Here is an 18,371-nt window from a genome sequence, read left to right on the forward strand (position 1 = left end):
CGCTGAATTATATCAAATCAACCATGAATAACGTCAAATGTTGAAGCAAGTCCCAAATAACACAACAGAGCTATTTCAACTCCCGAAATCGAATCCTAACCCTATATCAATATAGTCAACTCTCGGTCAAACCTCTCAAAACCAAGAACGATTCAAATTCCTTAAACCTATATAGATCATAAAAATGAGAAAGGGAGATGAGACGGACCTTAAAAACCTTTAACAATCCGGACCTCGACTGCGTATGAACTGTTTCGACGACCCCGACCAAAGCTCGAACAAACGAGATGGTGAGGCCTTGTTTTGGTTTTGGACTGAAAGCGACGAAAACAAAAGTGAAGCAGCAGCGATGGGGTTTGGTTTTGAAGCAGCTGCTCGACGTGGCAGCAACAACGTAACAGAAGCATATGCTGGACGGGGCTAAGGCAGCAGCAACGTAGCAGAAGGTTTGTTGGCGGAGCTGGTTGTTTGGATGGAGAAAAATGAGCTCGGAAATGGCAGTGGTGAGCGGAGGCAGCCATGGGAGCTCGGGCTCGAGCTCGACAGAGACGAAGAAGATGAGGCAGCAGCGACGAGGTTTGTTTGGACGTAGCAGAAGCAGCAGAAACGATGTGGGAAGGTTCGTTGGTGGAGCATGAAGAAGAAAACCAACCCCACGTCCATGGCTGGAGTGGCGGACTATTGGTGGTCGCCAGTTTCAGGCAGTCATGGTCGTCGTTTAAGGTGGTATTGACGACGGGAAACGGGGGTGAAGGTTGTTGCTGTGGTTGTTCGTGGTTGACGAAGCAGAAGCAGAAGCAACGAACGGATGGCTATGGTGTTCGTTGCTTCTCTGTCCGGTGGCTATGGAGGTTCGACGACTGGTGAAGGGTGGTCGATGGAAGGGGTTGTGCGTGTGTGTGAAAGGGGCAGCCATGGATGTGTGTTTTGGAGTTTTGGAGATGGTGAAGGAGAAGAGAGAAAGAGAGGGGGCGGATGGGATTGGTTTAGGTTTTAGGAAATGAAAAATGAGGATTAGGGGGGGTTAGGTCATTTGGGGTTATGGGGCGGACCGGGTCGACCCGTGTTGAAATGGATCGGGTCATGGGAAAGGTTGGGTATTTTTTGGGCATGTGGTTTGAAATTGAAGACGAGGCCCAATTCCGATTTTCTTTATATTTTTTGCTCTATTTTCTTCTACTTTCTAATTAATAAAACTAAAATTCTAAATTAAGTTATAAACTAAATTAACTTATCAAAAATACTAATTAATTCCTAGCGACAACTATCATACATAATTTAAGCATAAAATTGTACAATTGGACATTAAATGCTAAAAATGCAAAAATACATATTTTTATGATTTTTTCATTTTGTAAAACAAACTTAACTACTCCTAACTGTAGAATTAAATATTAAATGCAAATGCGACATATTTTATATATTTTTATCGATTTAACAAATAAACACGCACAGACAAATACAAATAATTATCCAAAAATGTCACAAAAATTCTCAAAATTGCACACCAAGGAAAATCGTTTTATTTTGAATTTTTTGGAGTAATTCTTTCATAGAGCAAAAATCACATGCTTACAATATGTATGTTTGATGTTTGATGACTTTCGTGGATGGTTAGGTTGGTTTCGGGAAGGTTTAAGAGAGATTGGAAAACTTAGTTTCATTTTATGGAGCTTAAGATATAAAAATTGACCAAAGTTTGACTTTTGAGTAGACGATCTCAGATTGGAAATTTGATAGCCCCAATAGTTTAATACGGTAATTTTGAACTTAGGCGTATGTCCAAATTTAGATTTGGATGTTCTCTATTTGTCGAAAGTTAGCAATTTGAAGGAATATCTGTAGCGAAAGACATTGTCACGACCTGATTTCTAACCAAGTCGTAACCGGCACTCGGTGCCTTAGCTTGACCGAGTGAACAATCTTGGCTTTTCTATTCTATTTTATTTCTGTTATACAATGCATCTCAACACAATTCGATATGATTTAGAGTAAATACTTTTCTGAATCTTCAAATGAAATAATATTCTAAAAGGAAATTCATTATGCTATCTTGAATACATTGAAAAACAAATGTAATGCATAGTGGACACCCATGACTTTGTTCTGACTCTGTCTATGAAGCCTCTAAGAAATACTAAAATAATAAGACAAAATCCTGGAATCAACAAACTCCACGAACTAAAATGGAGCTCACCAAATCTTCTGATAATGGGAGAAGAATATCCTAGCTCGTATTTTGTACTAGTAAAGATTCAAAATCCAATAATTTATCTTGAATTTTAAATTTTGCACTAGTAAAAGGTTCAAAATCATTCATGGATTTTGAACTATTAAAGATTCAAAAACTAGGAATTGTTCCTGGATTTTAGATTTGCACTAATAAAGATTCAATATTGCTGAAGTACAATGTGATAAAAAATCTAGAATCGTTTATGGATTTTTGAATAAGAATCGATGGATTGTTCACTTGTAAATATCCAATCATTAGGAGTTATTCTTGAGTTTGAAAATTCAGCAAATTTTTTAATTTCAGCATAGTTTATTGGGGTTCCACTTGTCAGAATTTCGAATTCCAATACCGATTACTGAAGTTATGTTCCGTGTTTAATTGGAGGCAAAAATATTAATTTAAATGATTATTGGTTAATTTATTTTTATGATTTAAATATAGCTATACTCTAATAACCGGTTCAAAAAGTGGCAAACCTAGCTAATTTTTACAAGAAATAATCCCTTTTCACGACGCACTTCTTTGAATTGGGCCAGTGGCCAACTTGCCAGCAAACTGGTGGAAGGCGACCAGCACCAACGCGTTTATTAAAATGGGCCGCCCACTATCAGTATAAGATCATTGCTTACTTGTCAGCTATATTTACTCGCTGCTCATTTTCCTATTAAGTTAAGACGTGTAATTTTATCTACCTTACTTTTCATATATATTCTTTAGTTTGACTCTGTCACTCTGTTAATTTAACTGATTTGGGAATCATATTTAGGCGGAGGATGAAAAAAAAAAGAGAAGCTTTTATCAATTTTAATTTTGGCCATTTAGCATAGGCTTAAGTATTCATTATCTCATTTTTTCTTCCTCATAAAATTGAGCGTTTACGAGATTTGCAAAAGAAAAATCTACTAGCATTGACATTAAATATATTATTGTTCTCTCATATCATTAGTTTTTCTATGAAGGAACTAATTTCATATCCAATAAGCAAGTATCGCTTTCAAGTACACTTCACGCATAAAAGCTACAGTTAATGCCGTAAATCTAAAGGATCTTGAACATGCTGCACTATTACAAAACATATTTTTTAACATTATCTTGGCTTTGTCCCACATATAGCCATCAATATTGAAGAATGGACATGTTCTATGACTGTATACCCAATTATAATACTAGGAAATATTTATAGAGATGGTAACTGCATATCTAAATATGGTAAATGTACACATGAATGTAAAATCTCTTCAAAATGCATCAGCATTTTTATTTCTATCATGAGTTTCCTTGTAATGTTTAGCTAAAATGATTTAGAAAAAGAAAACGTATGAATAAAAGAGTACAACACTTAACATCATATGCATAATTAATCAAGCTAATCATATGGCAGAATTTCTATGAGAATTTGTGAACTCATGCAAGAAATTAGAACGTGGAAAAGGTCAAAAGGCTTACACATGTTATAAAATAAAGACTGTAAAGTAAAGACTAGTATAGAGAAAAATTGATATATTATTCGAATTCAAACTGATGTACATAATAAACTGAAAACTCTTCTATTTATAGAAGAAAGGAAGCTGATGTGCAAGTTGTTACTGCAAGCTGCTGTGTAAGCTGCTGTGTGAGCTGCTACTGCAAGATGCTGTGTAAGCTGCTACTGCAAGATGCTGTGTAAGCTGCTATTATACCAGATATGGATAATCTTCTACTGAGAGCAATGTTTATCCATAACGGAGTACTGAATGGATAAACATATTTACGGCGGAGTCTCATATGAATAAGCTTCTTCAGGAAGCTTATTTACAACGGAGTACTAAATGAACATCCATAATATAATATATTTATAACACTCCCCCTTCGATGTTCATTCAAAGATAATGTGCCGCATTAAAACCTTACTAGGAAAAACCAAGTGGGAAAAAATCCTAGTGAAGGAAAAAGAGTACACATATTTAGTAATACGCATTGCTATGTGCCTCATTAAAAACCTTATAAGGAAAATCTCATGGGAAAAAACCTTAGTAAGGAAAAAAGAGTGCATCGCGTATTTTACTCCCCCTGATGAAAACCTTGTTTTAAATATTTGAGTCTTCGCATTCCAATCTTGTATATCATCTTCTCAAAAGTTGAAGTTGGCAAAGATTTAGTAAATAAATCTGCTGGATTATCACTTGAATGGATTTGTTGCACATCAATGTCACCACTTTTCTGAAGATTGTGTGTGTAGAATAATTTTGGTAAAATGTGCTTCATTCTATCTCCTTTTATAAATCCTCCCTTCAATTGGGTTATGCATACAATATTGTCTTCGTATAAAATTATGGGTCTTTTCTCACATTCCAAACCACATTTTTCTCGAATAAAATAAATTATTGATCTTAACCATACGCATTCCCTACTTGCTTCATAAATAGCTATTATCTCATCGTGATTTGAAGAAGTAGCAACAATAGATTGCTTTGTGGAGTGCCATGAAATTACAGTACCTCCATATGTAAATACGTACCCGGTTTGAGATCTAACTTTATGGGGATTAGATAAATAACCTGCATCTGCATAACCAACAAGATCTGCACTATCTTTGTTAGCATAAAACAAACCCATATCAAGAGTTCCCTTTAAATATCGCAATATATGCTTAATCCCGTTCCAATGTCTCCATGTAGGAGAAGAACTATATCTTGCTAGTAAATTAACAGAAAATGCTATGTCAGGCCTTGTAGCATTAGCAAGATACATTAGTGCACCAATTGTACTGAGATAGGGTACTTCAAGACCAAGGAGTTCCTCGTCCTCTTCTAGAGGTCGGAACAAATCCTTATTCACTTCAAGTGATCGAACAACCATTGGTGTACTCAATGGGTGCGCTTTGTCCATGTAAAATCGTTTTAAGACCCTTTCTGTATAGGCAGATTGATGGATAAAAATCCTGTCTGCTAAATGTTCAATTTGCAGACCAAGACAAAGTTTTGTCTTTCCAAGATTTTTCATCTCAAATTCTTTCTTAAGATCTTCAATTGCCTTTTGGAGCTCTTCTGGAGTTCCAACAAGATTTATGTCATCAACATAAATAACAAGTATAACGAATTCTGATGCCATTTTCTTTATAAAAATACATGGACAAATAACATCATTTATATAACCTTCTTTCCGCAAATATTCACTAAGGCGATTATGCCACATGCGCCCAGATTGCTTTAAACCGTACAAAGATCTTTGTAATCTATTGAATAAATTTCCTGAGATTTTGAATTTGTTTCAGGCATGTTAAATCTTTCAGGGATTTTCATATAAATTTCATTATCAAGTGAACCGTACAGATAAGTTGTAACTACATCCATTAGATGTATTTCAAGCTTTTCATGTAGTGCTAAACTGATGAGATATCGAAATGTTATGGCATCCATAACAGGTGAATATGTTTCATCAAAATCGACTCCAGGTCGTTGTGAGAATCCTTGTGCAACAAGGCGAGCTTTGTATCTTTCAACTTCATTTTTATCATTCCTTTTTCGCACAAAAACCCATTTATGACCAACTGGTTTTATACCAGCAGGTGTTTGGACTACTGGTCCAAAGACCTCTCTTTTAGCAAGTGACTTCAATTCCGATTGAATTGCCTCTTGCCATTTTGGCCAATCAGATCTTTGTCGACATTCTTCGACAGATCGAGGTTCAAGATCCTCACTATCTTGCATAATATTAAGTGCAACATTATATGCAAAAATATTATCCACCACTATTTCAAATCGATTTAAATTAATCCCATCACCGTTCGAACTTATTAAAAGTTCCTCACTCACATGAGCTTCAGGTTCATTGATTTCTTCAGGAATCTCAGAACTAATCAGATTTTGGGTCTCTTCAGGGGATCCCTTCATAGTATCGTTTTGATCATTTGTCGATTTTCTTTTTCGAGGATTTCGATCCTTAGAACCCAAAGGCCTACCACGCTTCAGGCGTGCTTTAGGTTCACTAGCTCTCATGCTAGTAGATGGTCCTACTGGGACATCAATTCGGATAGGCACATTCTCTGCTGGGATATGTGACTTAGTTATCCTTTTCAAATCAGTAAATGCGTCTGGCATTTGATTTGCTATATTCTGTAAATGGATGATCTTCTGGACCTCCTGATTACATATAGGGGTACGGGGATCAAAGTGAGATAATGATGAAACTTTCCACACAATTTCTCTTTTGATTTCCTTTTTCTCTCCCCCTAATTGTGGGAAATTTGTTTCATCAAACCGACAATCTGCAAATCGAGCAGTAAATAAATCTCCTGTCAATGGTTCAAGATAGCGAATAATAGAGGGTGATTCAAACCCAACATATATTCCTATCCTTCTCTGTGGTCCCATCTTACTGCGCTGTAGTGGTGCTACTGGCACATATACAGCACATCCGAAAATTCGTAGATGAGCAATATTTGGTTCATGATCAAAAACTAATTGTGACGGAGAATATTTATTATAATGTATCGGTCTGAGACGGATAAGTGATGCTGCATGCAAGATAGCATGGCCCCAAACAGTAGTGGGTAATGTTGTTTTCATAAGTAGTGGTCTCGCTATCAATTGCAGACGTTTAATAAATGACTCTGCAAGGCCATTTTGAGTATGGACATAAGCTACAGGATGTTCAACTTTTATCCCAACTGATAGACAATAATCATCAAAAGCTTGAGATGAGAATTCTCCAGCATTATCAAGGGGGATAACCTTTATAGGATAATTTGGGAATTGTGCCCTTAATCGAATTATTTGGGCTAATAGCTTTGCAAACGCCAGGTTGCGAGATGATAATAGGCATACATGAGACCATCTTGAAGATACATCTATTAGGACCATAAAATATCTAAACAACCCATTTGGTGGGTGAATAGGTCCACATATATCCCTATGTATACGCTCTAAGAAGGTAGGGGATTCAATGCCAACCTTCATTGGTGATGGTCTAGTGATCATTTTGCCTTGATAACAAGCATCACAAGAAAATTCGTCATTTGCAAGAATCTTCAGGTTTTTTAATGGATGCCCACTCGAATTTTGAATAATTCGTCTCATCATTATTGATCCAGGATGGCCCAAACGGCCATGCCAAAGCACAAAAGTATTTGAATCCGTAAACTTCTGGTTTACGATAGAGTGTGCTTCAACTGTACTAATTTTTGAATAGTATAATCAAGAAGATAAAGTTGGTAACTTTTCTACAATGCATTTCTAGCCAGAAATATTCTTTGTAATATAAAGATATTCCCTGTTCATTTCATCTATTGTCTCAACATGATACCCATTTCGGCGGATATCTACAAAACTCAACAAGTTTCTTCGGGACTTGGAGGAGAACAATGTATTGTCTATAATAAGTTTTGTTCCCTTAGAAATACAATGGCTCTTCCGGAGCCTTCAATCAATCTTATATTACCAGAAATTGTTGAAACATTTGCTTTTTCCTTATGCAAATAAGAAAGGTATTTATGATCCTTGAATATGGCATGAGTTGTTCCACTATCAATAACACAAATATCTTCATGATTTGTCTTTGATCCAAACATAATTTGAGGATTATCCATATTCTTCAAAATGTCATAAATAAAATATATTACAGTAAACATCATTATCAAAGCATAACTTTTATTTATGTACAACAATTACATAACCATACTATCTATTAGAAACAACAAAAATTAAAATATTTACATTTCTACAGATTCACTATCGATTACATAACTTGTTTCTCTTTCTGGGAGTGCAAAGTAATCAACTACATCCAAATGCATGAAGTCTAAATTATCTTCAGAAATAAAATTTTCTTCAACATTTTTCTCTGTCTTTTTCAGGGAGGCTTGATAAAGCTCAACCAGGTGCTTTGGCGTACGACAGATATGTGACCAGTGTCATTTTCCTCCACATCTATAGCATGTATTTTTTGCATTTGGTGCTTGCACCGCTTCATGCTTTTGTTCCTTCCTTTTCCACTGCTGGTGGTGAGGAGGCTTCTTTGGTGCATTATTATTACCATGATTGGGGTTCTTTCCCCGACCATGGCCATGACCACGACTGGGGTCACGACCTCTTCCACGTTTAGCTTGGTGGAAGTTCGTCTCATTCACTTCAGGGAATGGACAAGAACCAGTAGGTTAGGTCGGCTTTCATGGTTTTTCATTAATAAGCCATTATGTTGCTCGGCTATAAGAAGATGTGAGATAAGTTCAAAATACTTTTTAAATCCCATCTCTCGATATTGCTATTGCAAGAGCATATTCGAGGCATGAAAAGTGGTGAAAGTTTTCTCCAACATATCATGATCAGTAATATTATCACCACATAATTTCAATTGGGAAATAATTCTGAACATAACAGAATTATACTCACTGATAGATTTAAAATCTTGTAGCCTTAGATGAGTCCAATCATATCGTGCCTGTGGAAGAACGACCATCTTCAGGTGGTCATATCTATCTTTCAAATTATTCCACAGTATGACTGGATCTTTAACAGTAAGATACTCCATTTTCAGGCCCTCATCAAGGTGATGGCATAGGAATATCATTGCTTTGGCACGGTCTTGGTTTGATGCCTGATCTTTGATGGTGTCTGCCAGACCCATCACATCAAGATGAATTTCAGCATCAAGCACCTAAGACATGTAGCTTTTGCCCGATATATCCAGGGCTACAAATTCAAGTTTAGAAAGATTTGACATTATTTAGGAAAAGAAAGTTCCTACCTCAATACTTTTAAAATATTTACTCGAGATGGCAGAGTCTCATGCTGATAACGTGTTATAAAATAAAGATTGTAAAGTAAAGACTAGTATAGAGAGAAACTGATATATTATTCGAATTCAAACTGATGTACATAATGAACTGAAATCTCTAAATAGAAGAAAGGAAGTTGTTGTGTAAGCTGCTACTGCAAGCTGCTGTGCAAGCTGCTACTACAAGCTGATGTGTAAGCTGCTATTATACCAGATATGAATAATCTTCTACTGAGAGCTATGTTTATCCATAACGGAGTACTGAATGGATAAACATATTTACGGCAGAGTCCCATATGAATAAGCTTCTTCAGGAAGCTTATTTACAACGGAATACTAAATGAACATCCATAATATAATATATTTATAACAACACACATTTTATTTCAAGCATATTCTATAATTGAGTAATAGAAGTTTCCATCTTCCCAAGATATTCACTACCAATAATTAAAGTATTGGGACCCAGTATCCAACTTCCGCTCTATAAATGCTTCCTACTTTGAGCAAACACAAGCACAAGCACACGCACAAGCACACATCCATATTTACAATGCTATCTGTCTCTCAATTCTTTTTCCTTTCTATTCTCACCCTCCAGTGTCTCACAGGCCTAGCAGCAAAATGCCACGTGGACGATGAAGCCGGGTTGTTAGGTTTCAAGTCAGGTATCAAATCCGACCCGTCAGGTCTTCTTTCAAGTTGGAAAACGGGTACTGATTGTTGTACTTGGTCGGGTGTATCTTGTGGGGAAGACAATCGGGTCACAGGACTACAGATCTATGGACAACCCGAGAAAAAACAAATCTTGTCGGGTACCATCTCGTCTTCTCTTTCCAAACTAAAAAGATTAACAAGTATAAATCTTGTAAATCTTATAAACTTATCGGGTACACCGAACTTTCTCGTTTCTCTACCTGAAATTCAAATTGTTTACATTGAAAACAACAAGTTATCGGGTCGTGTACCCGCAACCATTGGGAACTTGACCCAACTTTTTGCACTGAGTTTCTCGGGTAACAGTTTAACCGGCCCGATACCAAGTTCAATCGGCCAGTTAACTCAACTGAGCCAGCTCAAACTCGGTAACAATTTGCTCACTGGCACTATACCCAAGACATTTAGCAAGCTCAAGAGCTTAACTTTTTTGAGTTTAGAGAAGAATCAGCTCACTGGGTCAATACCAAACTTCTTTACTTCCTTGTCTAAGCTAATAATTTTGGAACTTTCTAACAACAAATTTACTGGGAAAATTCCAAGTTCTATTGCAACTTTAGCTCCACAATTAAGGTACCTTGAGCTAGGACACAATTATTTAACTGGTCAAATGCCAGATTTTCTTGGAAAATTCCGTACTCTAGACACATTAGATCTTTCTTCGAACAAGTTCTCAGGAACTGTACCGAAATCCTTTGCAAATCTAACCAAAATATTCAATCTTGATCTCTCTCACAATCACCTTGTCGACCCATTTCCACAATTGTTTGTAAAAGGTATCGAGTCTTTGGATTTATCGTACAATAATTTCCACTTAGGTACAATACCAAGTTGGATCACTAGTTCTCCAATTATTTACTCAGTGAAGCTAGCTAAATGTGGGATCAAGATTAAATTGGATGATTGGAAGCCGAAGACTACTTATTTTTACGATTATATTGATCTTTCGAATAATGAGATTAGTGGAAGTCCAGTTGGGTTGTTGAACAAGACTGATTTCTTGATTGGATTTTATGCTTCTGGGAACAAATTGAAGTTCAATTTGGAGAAGTTAAGGATTGTTCAGACATTGAAAGATTTGGATTTGTCTCGGAATATGGTTTATGGGAAAGTTCCAAAGGCAATTTCTGGACTACAGAAGTTGAATTTGAGTAGTAACCATTTGTGTGGTCAGCTTCCACCATCAAAGTTTGGGGCTAATTCTTTCCCTGGAAATGCTTGTCTTTGTGGTTCACCATTGCCACCCTGCAAATCTTAATTTAAAATCAGCGTGTTTTACAACCAGGCTGTGGCACTTTTGTTCAATAAATTGTTGCCACGTAATATTGAGTGAGGATATTGATTGCTCACAATAATGAAAAATTAAAAAAATAAATACTCCCACTCTCTCTTTCCATTCACCAAACCATCCTTTATTTATTTTGGAGTAGTGACAAATAACACTTTTAGTCCCTACATTAATGTTATATTTTGATTTAGTCCTCATGTCAACCAACCTATCACTATTGACCTTCAATTATATTACGTGAATGATCTAGATCTCAAAAAAGTTAACAGATAACGACATCCAAAAAAGTTAATAGATACGGACAATTCTAGTATTAATTTTTTTGTTTTGCTTGTTGACCAGTAACTTGCACCAATTTACTTCTTAAATATGAATTTTGTTTTTCCGAATTTGAATCCTTTGAATCAATATTTTCTATCTTTGTATACCTTTTCTTCAACGAGCTCTCTTGAGAATAGAGATAGCGCTATTAGTTGAAGGTGAATGTAGAGAGGGGGAGTATTTTTTTTAAAATTTTCATTAATTGCGGGTCCCACAGGTGCCATTTGACAAACAATCAATGACCTCACTCAAGTATTACATGGCATATCTCACTCAAAATAAAATTTCTCCATTTTAGAGTAGTTTACTTTTTGACTGCCCTTTATTTATTTTGGAGTAGTGACAAATTACCCTTTTCAGATATTTACTTACTTCTATCATTGAGCAAATAACACTTTTAGTCCCTACATTAATGTTATATTCTGATTTAGTCCTCATGTCAACCAACCTATCACTATTGATCTAGATCTCAAAAAAGTTAACAGATAATGACATCCAAAAATGTTAACAGATACGGACAATTCTAGTATTAATTTTTTTTTTGCTTGTTGACCAGTAACTTGCACCAGTTTACTTCTTAAATATGAATTTTGTTTTTCCGAATTTGAATCCTTGAATCAATATTTTCTATCTTTGTATACCTTTTCTTCAACGAGCTCTCTTGAGAATAGAGATAATGCTATTACTTGAAGGATTGGGCCACCTTTGTATTTATTTGTACAGAGCTAAGCCCAATTGTTGGTTTCTTAATAAGTTGTCGGGCAGTGACCCAAGTAGTTGAGTGGATTACCAATTTTACCCGTGTATATATATAGCTTTTAGCATACAGATGTAAAGAATGATGGATATTTTTCTGAAAGACAATGAACAGATGCTTCTCGATTCCTCTTCACTTTCTCTTAAACCCTAGTTATTTTTCTTCAAATCTTTCGATCTACAGATGTTTACATGGTATCAGAGCAGTCTATCCTGATGAATTTCGTCATTCTCTATCGATCGATATTACCCTCGAGCTATTTTGGTGGAGTTTTTCATGTGCATCGATTTCTCGGTTTTGCCGTCATTCGAGCTTTTTTGCCAGTGAAGCTTGTTTTTCTTTGGATTTTTCGCTAATCTTCTTAGTATTCCAGCAAGGAACGATTACTTTTTTTGGATTTTTCATCATTTACTGGTTCGAGAGTTTCCGTGTTTTTGATCTTCTTCAGAGCTAGAGCTTCTGTCAAAAGGACGTATCTTCTGGTTGTGAAGAATTTGGGTAACATCAATTTTCTTGCCTGCTTGTCTTCATCTTCATTGCATATTTTGAACTGAGGTAGTGTTATACAATCTCTATTTTGGTTATTTGAATTGTATTGGTATTAATTCACAAAAATGGGTGGTACTACTAGTAATGAGTCTGAATTTACTCCTCGTGCTTCAAGTCCTCTGTTCCTTCATCCTAGTGATGTCCCTGGTACATCACTGGTTGGTGTTCCTTTCTCCGTACTGGATTTGGAGGTTGGAAAAGGAGCATTATCGTGTCTCTTTCAGCTAGAAATAAGATAGATTTTATCTATGGAACTCTCCCTAGGCCTCCTATTAATTCACCCGAGTGCAAACAATAGGATAGGGTGAACAACATGGTAATTTCTTGGTTGACAAGCTCACTGTCCCTTGAAATTGCAGAAACTGTTCCAATATTCGGAGACTGCTGAGAGTATTTGGAGGCAATTAAATACTAGGTATGGAACAGTTAATGGAACTAAGAAATTCGAAATTAAGAGGGAGTTGGCTTTTACATGTCAAGGGGCTCTTGATATTACATCTTATTTTAACAAGTTAAAGAAGCTTTGGGATGAGCTGATAGTCATGTCTTCCAATCATGCAAAAAAATTGTAATTATGCTGCTAAGCCTGGTCTGGAGCAGGAAGAAGAAGAGAATAAGGTGCATCAATTTCTAATAGGGTTAAACGAGACATATGTTAATGTTAGAAGCAACATTCTACTCATAAACCCACTGCCTTCACTTGACAATGTTTATAACATTCTCTTACAAGATGAAAAACAAAGACAAGTCATTCATACCACTCATTTTAGTTTTGATATGACTTCTTTCCATGCGAGTGCCAACAATAAACCTCCTTCTCAACCAAGTCTTAATAAACAATACAATCAGAGAATTAATTTTGACCACTCCAATCAAAGGATGAATCTTGGGCAGCATAAAGGATTTTTATTCTGCAAGTACTGCAAGAAGAATAAACATACCATTGAGACATGTCACAGGCTGCATGGTTTTCCACAAAACTTTAAATTTACAAAAGGCAGGAAGTATGGTACTGCTGCCAACATTGAATCTTCTACTTCTGGAGTTCCTGATGCCCCTACTACTTTTGGATCTGTTGGTCAAGAATCTATGATGCCTGGATTGACAAAAGAACAGTATAGTCAATTGTTAATGCTTCTACAAAGTTCAACTTTGGACTCTGACTCTCAGACAAATCTTATGGGATCTGCAAATCTTATGGGATCTGCAAACTTTGCTGGTAACATTTCTACTCAACCTTTGCCTGATTGTGATATCTTTGCTACTTGCATGTTGTCTAGTGCTGTTAGGAGTGTTTGGATAGTAGATTCAGGAGCAACTGACCATATGCCATCTAGTAAAGATTTTCTTTTTGACATTAAATCACTTCCTGTACCCTATTTAGTTTCTTTGCCAAATGGTTACAAAGTGAAAGTAACATGCACTGGTTCACTTACTTTGTCTCCTTCCTTTGTTTTGCATCATGTGCTCTATATTCCATCATTTCAATATAATCTCATATCTATTTATAGGTTGATTCAACAGTTTCACAGTTTTGTCCTTTTCATATCTTTTTCCTGTTATATACAGGACCCTTCCAAGAAGAAGCTTCTGGAACTTGGTAGAGTGTACCATGGTCTTTACAAGCTTCTTCCACTTACCACTTCTATCTCTTCCACTTCTAGTCATTTTACTATTCTCCCTAAACTGAATTGTATCTCTATTTCAGATTTAGCTGCTAATGTACTCTCCATGAATTCATCCCCTGCCTCTTTCCTAAATGGTACTACATCAGTTGTAAATAATTCACCTTTGAATAATAATGTCTCTGTTGTGTATGACAGTACTACTTCTACTCTTTCTTGAGTAAAATCTGATGTTTCTTGCATGAATTCTGTGAATGCTGTAACCAGTTCTGATATTCTTTGGCATCATAGATTGGGTCACATCCCATCTGCTAAAATGAAGGCCATTCATACTATTTCTCCTATTATTTCCTTTAGGCAATCTTTCATTTGCCCAATTTGTCCTCTAGCTAGACAATCTAGATTGCCTTTTCCAAATAGTACCTTTAGTTCCACTTCCTTGTTTCAACTAAATCATATTAATATTTGGGGACCATATCATACACAAACATATACTGGTGCAAAATACTTTTTAACAATTATAGATGATTATAGTAGAGCCACTTGGACTCATTTAATGCATGCCAAAAGTAATGCTTTTCCTCTTCTCAAGGCATTCATCGCAATGGTCCAGACACAATTCAACCTCCCTGTTAAAACTATTAGAAGTGATAATGCCCTAGAGCTTGGCTCTTCTCATTCCATGTCTCAAATTTTTTCTGATAATGGGATCTTACACCAAACAAGTTTCCCTACACACCGCAACAAAATGGTGTGGTTGAGCGAAAACACAAATATGTTTTAAAAACTTCAAGGGCTCTTTTATTTCAGTCAAAACTTCCTATAAAATTCTAGGGGGATCGCGTATTAACTGCCACTTATCTTATAAATAGATTTTCCTCAACTGTAATATCAAACGAAACTCCCTTTGAACTTTTATATGGTGCTGTACCATCCTATAACCATTTGAAACCTTTTGGCTTCCTTTGCTATGCTTCAGTTCCCAAGTGCCAAAGGGACAAATTTCAGCCAAGGTCTGTCCCTTGTGTGTTCATTGGTTACCCTTTTGGGAAGAAGGGCTATAAGCTTTACAATTTGCAAAATAAGTATGTACTTATTTCTAGAGATGCCCATTTTCATGAAGTTATTTTTCCATTTCATCTCTCAGGCTCTCCTTATTCTATACCTTCTCATTTGCCTTCTTCTCCATCTCCTATCATTTCCGACCCTTCTGGTTCTTCAGTTGTTGATGTTTCTCTTCCTCCTTCTCTTCCTCCTTCTCTTCCTCCTTCCTTCTCCCCTTCCTTCTCCCCTTCTTAACCTATTTCTACTTCTTCACCCATTTCCACCCCTGCTTCTCCTCCTTCCAGTTTTTCTTTTTCTTCCCAATCTGATTCATCTCCATCTCACTCCCCTCCTTCACCTATTTCTTCCAGTCTTGCTGCTCCTAGGAAATCAACCAGAACTCACAATCTTCCTTCTTACCTTCAGGATTATGTAGTATCCCTTCCTTCCTCTTTCTGCTCCTCTACTACCACCACTACTGCTGCACCAACTAGTGCAGTTGAGCCTCATTCTTACCATCAGGCTGCTATAAGTCCTGCTTGGCAAGAGGCCATGAAAAAAGAGTTTGAGGCTTTGAAGGCTGATCACACATGGAACATTGTTGACTTACCTCAAAGTAAGAAACCAATTGGGTGCAAATGGGTTTACAAAATTAATTATAAGGCTGATGGTTCTATTAAGAGGTATAAAGCAAGGCTAGTAGCTAGAGGTGACACTAAAGTAGAGGGTGTAGACTTTGCTAAAATATTTTCACCAGTTGTAAAGATGTGTACTGTTAGATGCCTCGTTGCATTTGCTGTCAAACATAACTAGTCATTATTTCAATTGGATGTGAATAACACATTTTTGCATGGAGACTTAGATGAGGAAGTCTACATGAGATTGCCACAGGGTCTTTCTGTTGATTCTTCTCTTCCTTCTTCTTCTTCGTCTCCTAGTTGGTTTGTAAATTAAAGAAATCCTTGTATGGTTTGAGACAAGCTTCTCGACAATGGTATGCAAAGCTATCTCAGTCTCTTTGTTATAGAGGGTACACTCATTCTTTGAATGACTATTCATTATTTTTCAAAAGAACTACTGCTTTCTCTGTTTTCATTGTTGTCTATGTGGATTATATCATCCCCACTGGCAATGATATAGCTGAAATTACTGCTTTCAAGAGTTTTCTGGATGCTGAATTTACGATCAAGGATTTGGGCCACCTTAACTATTTTCTTGGAATTGAGGTGCTTTATCATTCCTCAGGGGTTCTTCTACACCAAAGAAAATTTATTTCTGACCTATTGACTGAGTTTAAGTGTTCAGATGTCTCTCCTGTTGTGTGTCCTCTTGCTTTGTCCACCAAGTTACATTCTGATGCTGGGGATGTCTTGCCTAGGCCTGATACTTATCGGAGCTTAATTGCTAAACTCAATTTTCTCACTCATACTAGGCCCAACTTATGTTTTGCTATGCAACATCTTAGTCAATTTCTTAAGACCCCTCGAGTTCCTCATATGGAAGTTGCATTGCATGTTTTAAGGTACTTAAAGGGTACTCCTGATGTTGGTATTTTTTTGAACAATTCTTTTGATCTTTCTCTCCATGGCTACTGTGATAGTGACTGGGCAGCCTGCCCTGAGACTTGCAAGTCTGTTATTGGTTTCTGTGTTTCTTTTAGAGGTAGTTTAATAAGCTGGAAGTCTAAGAAACAACATGTGGTGTCTCTCTCTTCCGCTAAAGCAGAATACAAGGCCCTAAGTAAAGTTGTGGCTGAATTGTCTTGGTTGGCTCGTTTGTTTTCTGATCTAGGTATGCCTCTATCAGCACCTATACCTATTTTTCTGGCAGTATGGCTGCGATTCATATTGCTAAGAATCCGGTATTCCATGAGCGCACTAAACATATTGACCTCGTTTGCCATTTTATCTGCACTAAGTTGGATGATGGTTTAATATCTTTGAGTCACATTAATATTGCTTCCCAACCAGCTGATATATTCACTAAGTCTCTTGTAGGTGCTTATCATCATTTTTTGCTTGGAAAGTTGGGCGTGTGCACATCCTCCAACTTAAGGGGGGAGGGGGGTATTAGAGATAATGCTATTACTTGAAGGATTGGGCCACCTTTGTATTTATTTGTACTGGGCTAAGCCCAATTTTTGATTTCTTAATAATTTGGTCGGGCAGTGGCCCAAGAAGTTGAGTGGATTACCAATTTTACCCTTGTATATATATAGCTTTTAGCATACAAATGTAAGGAACAATGGATATTTTTCTGAAAGACAATGAACAGATGCTTCTCAATTCCTCTCTCACTTTCTCTTAACCCCTAGTTATTTTTCTTCAAATCATTCGATCTACAGATGTTTACAGAAGAGTTCTCAAAGAAACTACTGGCAATGATCGTAACTGGGGGCAGACCGATGTAGAATTAAGAGAGTTCAAATGAATCTGGTTCGCAGTGTAAGCTAAATCCTTAACGCATAACAATTGTGCAATTACATATCACGTACATACAAGGATCTTAACAAAATAATCTTACGAAAAAACCTAATTGAGAAGACATATCTGTAGAGAAAGACATTATCACGACCCGATTTCTAACCAAGTCGTAACCAGCACTTGGTATCTTAACTTGACCGAGCGAACCATCTTGACTTTTCTAATCTATTCTATTTCTGTCATGTAATGCATCTCAACACAATTCGATATGATTTAGAGTAAATACTTTTCTGAATCTTCAAATGAAATATTACTCTGATAAGAAATTAATTCTACTATCTTGAATACATCGAAAAACAAATGTAAAACAAAGTGGATGTCACGACCCAATTCTATTATAGGATGTGATGGCGCCCGGCGCTGGGTATGTGGTGGTGCTGGGTATGTGGTGCTGGGTATGTGGCTTTGCTAGGCTGACCCCTCCCAAACTGATCTCTGCCCCCAGCCGGGGCATCTCTAAACTCTCCACAATAACGGATCCGCTTGTCTCACTGCATATGCTCTCTACCTCTCCGATGGTAACCCTCGATACTCCGAGATATCTCCACTACTAGCTGATAAGAAGTCCCCATCTTAACCTCCCGAGCCATAGTGGCCTGAA

At 36.7% G+C, this 18,371-nt stretch overlaps 1 protein-coding gene across 1 annotated transcript; it reads left to right on the forward strand.

Annotated features, from left to right (window-relative positions):
- Positions 1–9,461: 9,461 nt before the first annotated feature.
- On the forward strand, positions 9,462–11,749 carry LOC104223584 (DNA damage-repair/toleration protein DRT100-like). The gene has a single exon (XM_009775043.2). It carries the CDS (start codon positions 9,477–9,479, stop codon positions 10,959–10,961), a length of 1,485 nt encoding a protein of 494 aa, XP_009773345.2. The 5' UTR covers positions 9,462–9,476; the 3' UTR covers positions 10,962–11,749.
- The last annotated feature ends 6,622 nt before the right edge of the window (positions 11,750–18,371 follow it).

Source organism: Nicotiana sylvestris, chromosome 3, assembly GCF_000393655.2.
Source record: "Nicotiana sylvestris chromosome 3, ASM39365v2, whole genome shotgun sequence".
Taxonomy (NCBI): Eukaryota; Viridiplantae; Streptophyta; class Magnoliopsida; order Solanales; family Solanaceae; genus Nicotiana; species Nicotiana sylvestris.

Coding starts and splice junctions, on each gene's coding strand:
- LOC104223584 (XM_009775043.2), top strand. CDS start 9,477: ATGCTTCCTACTTTGAGCAAACACAAGCACAAGCACACGCACAAGCAC.